The 10,839-nt window shown below is 37.5% G+C and overlaps 1 protein-coding gene across 1 annotated transcript in view; it reads left to right on the top strand.

The window, feature by feature from the left end:
- Window positions 1-2,631: 2,631 nt before the first annotated feature.
- LOC109070040 (testis-specific gene 10 protein-like) overlaps window positions 2,632-10,839 on the top strand; it is a 9,733-nt gene continuing 1,525 nt past the window's right edge. Inside the window, exon 1 of the mRNA XM_042746097.1 lies at window positions 2,632-2,687. Coding sequence (XP_042602031.1) covers window positions 2,632-2,687 — 56 coding nt within the window. The remainder of the gene's footprint in view (window positions 2,688-10,839) is intronic.

The raw sequence follows: 10,839 nt of genomic DNA, 5'->3' as shown, positions 1-10,839 counted from the left end.
AAAACAATGGCAGGAAAGTGCCCGGTAGGACATCTTAACTCGGAGCTAGACAACAACAGAATGCAGAGAGATCAGGCTGATGTGATGAACATTGTGGCCACTATCTAAAATATGTGTTAACCCTTTTGACCCATTGCTGGATGGAGAGTTTCTTTGTCACATCTCTTCTGGCCAACATGCATCAGAAAATGTTGCCACAGACTTACTAGGGGCTAAACAAAGAAGTGTTAAGGCACTCACTGAATTCTGTGAAAAAAGGATTGTCAATGGCGAAGCATCATTATAAACAAAATGAAAATAAAAACATTTAAAGACACTGGACAAAGTACAGTCACAAATATTAGAGGAAAAGAAATCACCCTAACATCACATCGCAACTTGTTTGCAAGGCTAATTGTTGTGGGCAGCGTTTAACATCGATGAATGCTCACTTACAGTTTGGATCCTTTTCCTCAGTCAGTTAATTTCCAACTTTGATGGCTCTCTGGTCAAAACCAACAAAGCTAAGCTGATGCACATCTTGCTCGATGAGATCAACCCGCCTGCAACAGTCAGTGACATTCCTGATGGCTCAGTTTGGATTTGGGATGCTATGGCTCTGGTGCAACATTTGGGTTGTATGCGGATCATGTACTGAAGACATTAGTTCACTCAGCTAAGGCAACCAAGTCAACAGAGCTTCATTTTGTATGCGACACATACAGTGACCTGAGCATCAAAAATGCTGAGCGTAGTCGGCGCGCAGAACAGGGCTACCAAAAAAATCTAAATATATGGAGATGACCAAAAAAAAAAAAAACCCAAAGCAGTGGAAAAAATTCCTGGGCATGTGGCCAAAATAAAAAAAACTTACTGGAGTATTTCTTCCAACATTGGAGCTCATCTGCAAAGAATATAATTGACAATATAACCGTCGTTGTGTTTGCACATAGAAGCAAGTGTCACGCAATTAAGATGAATGTGAGCTATACTTGAGATACTGGAACTCAAAGACCTAAAGACAAGTCAAGAGGAGGCAGACACCAGAATGATACTGCATGCAGCCAAACACAGCCATGACCTGGTAATCAAGAGCCCAGACCCGATGTCTTTGTGCTGGCTCTAGCTTTTCTGCAGCCACATCGATGGCAACCTCCATTTCCATACACAGCCAATGGGGAGAAACCCACACATTACTGACATTACCAAGCTACATGCCCATCTTGGCGAAGACAAATGTGATGCCCTTGTAGGTCTGCATGCCTTTTTCTGGATGTGACAGTGAGCACTCTGCATAAGGTTGGGGAAAGCAAAAGCATACAAAAAAACTAAGTTCAAAAACAGAATAAATCACTATGTTTAGAGAACTAGGAACAAGTTTCACCCCATCACCAGAACTATGTGAGGCTCTGGAAGCTTACACGTGTGATCTATATGATCAGAGGGACTGCCAAGATGGTACACTGAAGGAGTCTTGAGTGCATGCCAGACATTCCTTCTCCTGTAAAACAAAGACTCCTTGGATAAACACATCCAGCGGGCAAGCTATCAGGCTGCAGTACACTGAAGGAGTCTTGAGTGCATGCCAGACATTCCTTCTCCTGTAAATCATGGCTGGAAGATGGTAGGAGATTTCTGCGGAGTGGACTGGATGGACACTTCCGCCAGCTCCAGAGGCCATACTGGAACTTGTGCACCTGCTCGTGTAAAAAAAAATACTTGTGTTAAGGGTAGATGCACATGTAAACTGCATGAGCTGCCATGTACAAACCTCTGTCAGTGTGTAAACTGTGACAATAAGTCACTTAAAGATGACTAGGGCACATGTGTGTATGTATGTATGTACGTACACCATGTGGGTCAGTGGTGTGTTTGTGTGTGTTGCTACTCCTGCAGAAGTAAATCTATATGACATGTTTATGTACATTATAACTCTGCTCTGTTTTGATAGCCTGTGTTCTTTGATTATGTTATACTTATAATCTGTTTCTTTTACATGCCAGTTTATGTTCTTTGATAGTTATAATCTTATTTCTATTACATACAGTTTCTAACTAACGTTAGAGCTCTTAGCTCTCCGTTTTGAATATTGAATACAATATTAGAATACTGACCCTTTAAAGTTACCAGTGTCAGATGTAACCTGATAATTAAATATATGTCTTTAAACATCACACAGGTTCATGTTTCATGCTTGAGTTTTTGCCTTGAGTTTTTAGCGAACGTCTGCTATACGGTTCTTGAGGTAATTATTCGTGCTGCCAGTGGAGGTGTGAGTTGGACGACAGTGTTGCCGTAGACGAATGGACAATGTTTACAACCCAAATCAAATGTAATCAATTGCATGATGCTATCTACTGCCAGAGCCGTTAAATATGATATTCTCAACGTGCTCTGGCTAGTGCTAGTTCGCCAGCTGAAGCGTTACCCTACGACCTAACGAGACGCTTTACACACGTTTTGAACAACACCAGTGTTCACAAAAATCAGACATTTTATATAGATATCATATTCCTTCTCTCCCCCTGCTGTGTTCCGGTGAGCCTAATCGACAAGGATACCTTCTCCAATGCCTCTCATGCATGGAGCCAAATCAACTTTTCTGATGGCCCCGCATTGTGCATCTCCTTTGCTGGGACTGTGCAATGCGAGATGCGGGGTGCTTGGGGTACAGACTGTGCCCCCCCTGTGGAGAACCCATACGGAAGGTACTGAGTATATTCACATATATTTCTCGTGAAGTGCAACTGTGTTAAATATATTGAAATTACTTCTTCACTTTTTCCAATTCTATTTTAAAAATACATATGTCCGCGTGTGCGTGGTGTTACATTCGATTCATGCCTCAATAAACTTTAATCAATGTGTTTTGCAGTCAGCAAGCATTTGTTTCTACCTGTTAACCATTTTTTAAGCTATTATTATACATTATAATACATATACGGTATATAGATTATATTATACTTATATTATATTATAAAAATTGAAAGTGACTTGCACATCAGCCAAGTATTGGTGACCCATACTCAGAAAAAAACAATAAAAATTCGTGCTCTGCATTTAACCCATCCAAAGTGCACACACACAGCAGTGAATACCACACACACACCGTGAACACACACCTGGAGCGTGGCAGCCATTTTATTCTGCGGCGCCCGGGAGAAGTTTTGGGGGTTCGATGCCGTCTTGCTCTGGGTGCAACCTAAGTCGTGGTATATATTATCTATTATATATCTATCTATATATATATTATATTATATAGATCCTATATTTCTAATTCTATTTAGTGCTACTATCACTTAAACAAATGTTATGAGCGTCAGACAAGGTTTTAATTTTATGTACCTATGTAAACAGCTGGTGTAATTTGTTTTGATGGTTCCATCGCGTTTGAACATTCGACCGCATCGTAAACTGAGTGGAGGGGATTGCCATGGAAACGGCGGCAACACGCTTACAATCGTAGCGAATCTCTCCTGTTTTTTTTTTTACTGCTTTTAGGAAGTTTAGTTCCAAAATTTTCACAAATAAACTCAACTTTTCCTGACACTTCTTACATGATTGACAAGGCTTCAGATGGTTCATGCATGGGAATAAGTCCGTTGCATCACAACCGTGAGCTAACAGAGGCTAACTATAATGGAAGCTAGCTGTTTGATTTTAGCTCTTTTTATGATTGGGGGTTTTAAATCACATATTATTTTAGATGAGTTTTTTTGTGTGTATATAGCTGTGGTAAATGTTTTGCTGGCAATTTGTTAATGGCTAAATTGAAAACCAAGCTAATTGATTTAACTAACAAAGAGATGCACTTTTAGGGTTTGCCGACCGTTATATTGGATAATAATATATAGTATTCGTATAATATGACATCGTCCTGTATGTTAAGGCATCAAAGAAGCATTATGAGAGCTTTATGAACGCATTTTGTCCCCGGCTTTAAGGCATATTCCGTATGACCACCTATGACCATACGAATACAAACTCTAAGCGAGAATGATCTATTTTTCTTTCTTTGTTTGATTGGTGGCATAGCCGTTCGACGGGCTGCTTTAAGACTAAGCGGAATGCTCTGCCCGCAGCTCGACTCGCGCGAACGAGTTAGGTTTTTTAAAACGACCGCGTTTCGACTTCAGCTAACGCTAATCAGTTTGAGGAGAATGCAAACAACGTGATTCCAACATCCAGCCATGCAAGAAAACGTGCATTTTACATGAGGGAAGACGTAATCAATAAGGAAAGTCGTATTTCTTTATGTAGGTATGTTGTTAAATACCTAATGAAACTATTTATATTTAAATACTTACATGCGTACTCTTAACCTTGGAATATCAGTCTTAAACAAAACAAACGACCATGAAGTGTCACTGCACCCAAAGCAGCTCCATTAATTCAATTTATCCTTAATAGGAAAAATAACATTTCCATTTGTATGTAGTAGGTCCTACTGTTGTCAGCCTATTACACACACACAAATCAGAGTCAAAGAGGCTTTATTGTCAAGTATGTCTTGCAAATAGAAGGAATCTGTTTTAATGTGTCACAAGCTCCAAACACAGCAGACACAATCACACACAGATATAAAAAATAAAGAGTGTGAACAGATAATAAAAAATTGATAAATAAGAAAAAAACTGTATGTTGCGTGAAATAGCCTATCATTTGCAATTTACTAACTGTTTTATTTTACTATACTTTAAATAATATTTATTCCTGTAAAGGCATGTGCTAATTTTCAGCATCAGTATGATCCTTCAGAAATCATTAAATTATGCTGATTTATTAGCAGTGTTGGAAACAGTTTTGTGCTTCTTAATATTTTTCGGACCTGTGGATATTATTTACCATGATTCTTTGATAAATAAAAAGTATAAATACAGTATTTTATTCAAATATTTTGTTGTGTGTGTTGTGTTAAATATACACTCACGGTTTGGCTCAATTACATTTTGTTAAACTAAGGGTTTATACTGTTCAACATCAGACTTGTTCAAAATTTCTATTTGCATAACTTCTTATTTGTTTTTAAACTTTTTATTTAAATCTGTTATTGGAACCAGGTTCCAACCATATTAGAGCATCACACAGTTGATAATATTATCAAACACTGATAATACCTCCGCTTAATTAGAATGATGTTCTGAGTATGATGCTGAAAATTACAGTTGCTGTGCGGCACAGAAGTAAAATTAAAATAAAAATTTTTAAAGTATAATAAAGAAAAGGGAACCAATAATTAGAAATTGCAATAATTTTTCACAATATACTATTTTCCTGTGTTTTTGTCAACTAAATACAACCTTGATGGCATAAGAGACTCCTTAAAAAACATTACAATCTAACATATATTACCCGTTTATATTATATATATATTAAATAAGATATATTATATATATTAAAATTTCACCTATATCATCAAACATCTTTAAAACCTAAAAAGTATTCTCTTTCTTAGATTTTTTGGGATGTTTTTGTACATTATCTTTCTCTTTTCTTCATTTCACCTCTGCTGTAGTTATTTCGAATAGTCTGACATTGTATACATATGGGGTTTGGGTCGGACACATTTTTATTTTCCTATATTCTTCCATGCTGATGACCCGGGGGAGCAGAGGGTTGGGTTTGGGCCCTTGTGAAGAACTCTCCAGCATTTTGAAAACCCCTGACTAGTTTAAAAAAAAACCCCAAACATTCAGAAGTTATAGATATAAAATATATGTCAATAATATCAAAAAATTTTTTGAAAAATCCCCCCCCCGTATGTCTTACAAGGCCATCCTTGTTTAACCTGCACTGAGGAAAAACTACCCCCCAGAGGGTACAACATAATTCAAAATGAAACACAGATGAAAAAAGTGGTTTTTAATGAAATTAATACTGGTAGACAGACCATACTGTGACTGTGCCTCACTTCAAAGTGAAACAGTCTGTAATGGCATCTGCCATGCCATTCATGGTGAGGTGGGAATTATAAGTAATTTTCTAAAAATTTAAAAAGTAGTAAAGTGTTTATTCAAGTAGACTTTGTTGCTTTTGGGAACCTCACCAAGCCTGAAAGTGCTTTTAAACTTAAAATCTTATTTGCACCTTGAAAACTGTTCCAAAAACCCAAAAACTAAATTTCAGGCAGCAAATTTTCTGCACACTCACACAAACCAGATCAAAATGCATTGTGAAAAGTAAAAGCTTCACCTTACATTTATAACCACCATTGTTTTAAAGTTTGAATTATATTGAATTATATTTGCCTTGATAGTGGACAATACCGGATTTTTTGGGCCAAACATATTTAGGGTTCAGATCGCCTATACGTGGAGAATAAAGCAAATTTTTTTTTTTTAAATGGCATTTTCAGTTTTTCAAATGAACTTTTCACACTTGCCACTCCAACAAGTGAACGCCTGACCAACAAAACAAAATTGGTGGCAGTGTGAAATGACCATAATGCTGTATGTTTGTGAATTCATAAAATGGGGGTGCTATAATACTCTAGTCGAATTTCCCAGTGTGGAATCATAATTTCCCCCACATTTGCTGTCTATCCAAAGTCATATCTTATTGCCGGCCCCTTTTCCAAACCCAAATTCCCGCAGTTTTACCGGAACTTTTTGCCCAAAGGAACTATTTTCCCCCCAAAACCTGTTGCTTTCCTTTCTTTCACCGCGTCTAAAGTACCGAAGAATTAGGGGAATAGTCCCGGTGACGTAGCCGCGCTGTTTTCTCAATACAGAGTATGCAAATTTTGGGCTTTTCAAACCTGAGTTCAGACCTTGCGATTCGACTCGGAGTGTGATCTCCCTCGATGAAAGACCAAATCTGGTAATTCCGGGAAACAACAGCGATTTAACCCTCAGTCAGGCTGCCTTGGCTACTGCATTTCCTCCTGTATATTTAAATAAGACGAAATAGGCTAGATATCAAATACCATTGCCTTCCTTTTGTTTTCATTTAAACATAATAATACCGCAGAAATGTATTAGTTCAGGAATGTGTATATAACGCCTACAATACAATGGGAAAAGAAATAATTTATAAAACATTTCCTTTTTTTTTTCATTTTTAAAGGGAGTTCAGCCCAAAAATGGAATATGTCCCTTAAAAGAAATCACCCCAAAGTCGTTCCAAACCCAGACCTCCGTTTACTTCAGAACAAAAGTTTAAGAAAAAAATTTTTTGATTTAGTCTGAGAGCTTTTTTGTCCCTCATTGAATGTATGTACGGTATCGTCCCGGGGCCCAAAAAGGTTTAAAAAAACCCCATCAAAGTATTCCATTTACATCAGGGGGGTCCGTTTTGAATTTTTTTGAAGCATCAAAATACATTTTTTGGGCCAACAATAACAAAAATTATGACTTTATTCAGGATTGTCTTCTCTTCTGGGTCTTTTTTAAGCTGACTGGCTGTGACTGTTTTACAGGAAAGCGCGGGCGGTTTTTCTGGTGCCCCAATAAAAGATAACACGCAGCAGCGCGACGCAACTGTCACAAGGGCAGTCACACAATTGAATGAGACCAAAGATCCTGTAGATTTACCCAAAAAGGATTATATTTTATTTTTAACCCTAAGAGACATCGAGGCACGGGACATATCAGAAGGACTAGCCCAGTTTAGACTGCTCTAGGCATACCTGAACAAGGCTCCGCTGATCGAAAGAGTTGCCCCCGGCTCCAAAAAAAAAAAATATAAAAATCGGCAATTTAAAATATAAAAAACAAAAGAAACAAAAAAAACAAAATCGCGAAACCATTTTTTAAATAGGCCGCTGTTGAAAAAACCACAGATTTTGAGTTTTCAACAACTAAAATTTTGCCTGTCTTTTAAAACACATTTCTCCTCCAAATATTTTGAAAATTTCAGAATAAATGTGTGGTTTGAAATCACAATGTGCGGAACGCGAACCAATCAGCATGTTTAGCGCCTCAAGTCCCTCCCCTGAAAGTTCCGGACCTTTGAAAAAGTACTACCTCGTGAGCAGGGACTTTCTGAGGGGCATTTTTCTACCCGGAACTTTATTTAGATCCTGGTTCCTGCTGTGGAACACACCGAGTACCAGCCCAAAGTCCCTAGTTCCTGGGTAAAGTTCCAGCGGTGGAAACCCGGCTTATGTCCTAGTCTTCTTTCAGTGGTTAAGATCCAATATTTTTTTATGACGGCACAAGTTTCGGGGGCAATGTGTAAACGATTGACACAATGTGAGGTCGATTTTTTTTTTAATGTTTGAAAATATCTGACTATAGTGGGGCAGTGACCTAAGGGTTAGGGTACAAACCCTTGACCAAAATCATGTCAGTAACAACGGGGCTATCAAATGTTTTTTTTCTTCTTTCTTTTTGTTTTGTTTTGCGATGCTTTTATGAAACGCCATGAAAGGCACTGCTGGACACCGGGACAGGCCCAATTTGCAGGGGGCAATTCCCTGTAGAGTTTGAGTTGTCAATAGAGAGGGTGAGGGAAATCCCCCTCCCGCTTCCTTTTAAAATTTTTTATGGAAAATTTTTATAATGGTGTTTTCATAAAAAAAAGGCAGTAAAATTAACATGACACCCCCTTTGATGTTTTGTTTCTCAAATTAACCCACACACACTCCAAAACACCAATTTTGATACAATTTGATTTGAAAAAAAAAAATCAAAGTAGTTTCCCTTTTTTTTTGCCACTGCCTTTACTTTACGAAAAAACACCATTATATAAATCCATAAAATCTTGAAGAAATCAGGGCCAGGGTTTGGATGTTCTTCTTTCACCCTCTCTATTAGACAACTCTAATTTTTTTTTTGTTTTTTTTTTTAAACACAGAACCACAGACTTAATTAATTAAAAAAATAAAAACTTCTCTCAAGAATGGACTTTTCAGTTTTAGCATCATCCTTTAGTATTCATATATCCCTGTTTCAGTAAGTTTGCTGTGATTTGATTTTATGTTTTCTTGTTGCAGTGTTATGTGCACATCTCTTTTTTTCTTTGTCATGTCAAGTTAAATTTCTTATTTTCGTATAGTAGGTGTTGTTAGGTCCTCTTTGCGACGGAAATACTCCATCATTTTTGCAAGTCGGAATTGTTTTTTGTTTTTTTTTTTTTTAACATTAAATACTGCTCTACAGTTTTTTAATCGTTCTTGGTTTGTTGGCTGCATTTTGTAAATTTTTCAGTCTCCAAATTTCTGTTTCCGGTATTTGAATGTTTAATTCATATTATATATATATGTTTTATCATGTACTATGAAATGGTACATAGTTAACAAATATTAGCACATTGAATACATAACATATATTGGCAAATTAATAATTTACATAGGCTGTGTTAGCTTAATGTAATTTACATATATGGGAAAGAAAATAGGGCTAATATTTCCTAAGAGATTCAAGACGTCGTATGTGATCCATATATAGAATGTCATAGAGTTGCAGCCCTGTACTTAAATGTATATGTTAACCCAAAAATTAGAATTAAATATATAGGGCTATCAAATGAAATATTTCAGTCTGATATCTAAATGTATTTACAAAAGGGAAATAAAAATGTAAAGTATTTTACAATATTAAATATTCTTTACATAGAATAAATGTCATATCTTTACAATAGGTACTGTGAACTATGTAATATGGTTCAACATCATTTCCTAGAATTAAATATAGACATCTAGTTCAAATGAATATAATTTTACATAGTCTGATATCTCAATGTATTTAACATATATGGGAAATAATATATGTAATATTTCCATAAAAATATATTTCCATTATGTTTTAATTATGTGGCAAATATTAAAAAGCGGCCAAAATCCAATAGTAAATAGTTGTATAACATATATGTGTAAATCTATTTTAAATAGTTACAAAAATATATTTTCTTTCTATTAAATTTTAGGGGAGATATTCAATATAGAAAAATGTATTTATTTAAATATATTTCGATCTATGTGCTTACTGTTGGGATGAGCGTTTCGTTGACTCTCAGGCTCCATGTGGGCTTATCTCCATTGCGATGACTCGCTCAAATAGCCTGCTGCGCTCTTTCTCTGCCGCCTCTTTTTGAGCCGGAGTAAAGTCTGTGAGCTTCCGTGTCGGTTGACGAGCTATGCAACCACGCCCCTCCCCCAGCACACGGGATATGATTGTTCTTTCATGCCATGGATGGGGGGGATGAAGATGATCATTTCGATGGCAGCGTCTGCGTGGAGGAGTGGTCAAACATGAACCGCTGTGGAACGCGCCACTCACCAGTCGAGTGCACAACCCGGGATCCTCACATCCTGTCATTGTGAATTGGTGCTGACCGAGCGTGTGGTACGTTAACACTTCTCCCTGTGTAGAAGCTGTTGCTGCTCCCGCTCTGTTCTGCGCCGCAGTCAAACTGGAAGTGTCTTCCCCCTCGAAACCTTGCTGCCGCCCCACAGCAGAACTTGCTGGCAAGGCTTTCTCTCCCACGGCTTTTCTCTCTTGGATTTGAGACCCTGAATCAAACCTCTTTTCGTTTAAAATGATTACACTAAAGCAAAACATTCCCTGCTCACAAACCAAAAAATTCAGACCGGCTGAGTATTGTTGTTTTCTATGCTCCAGGGGATGCTTATTTCTACATTCGTCTCCCCGCTGGTACCGAGCCAGGAGCAATCTCCTTTTTACGAGTGGACTCTGAAATTCAATCAGATATGCGAGTGCATCTGTTGGAGGAGCGCACACAAAATTGAATCAGCTCCGTCTGGCAGTCTTCAAGCTAAACACGTCTCCCCTGTTTGAAATGCTTCAGAGGACGCCTCTGTTGTGGTACTCATATGCGTGCCATACCTCAACAGGTGTGGCAAATTAGGACTCCTATATCTTCACTGCTTCAGATCTGGTGAAAAGTCGCATGCCCAAG

Source organism: Cyprinus carpio, chromosome A4 (assembly GCF_018340385.1).
Source record: "Cyprinus carpio isolate SPL01 chromosome A4, ASM1834038v1, whole genome shotgun sequence".
In the NCBI taxonomy this organism is placed as follows: Eukaryota; Metazoa; Chordata; class Actinopteri; order Cypriniformes; family Cyprinidae; genus Cyprinus; species Cyprinus carpio.
The sequence above is the reverse complement of the archived record's forward strand: the minus strand, read 5'-3'. Positions and strand labels throughout refer to the sequence as shown.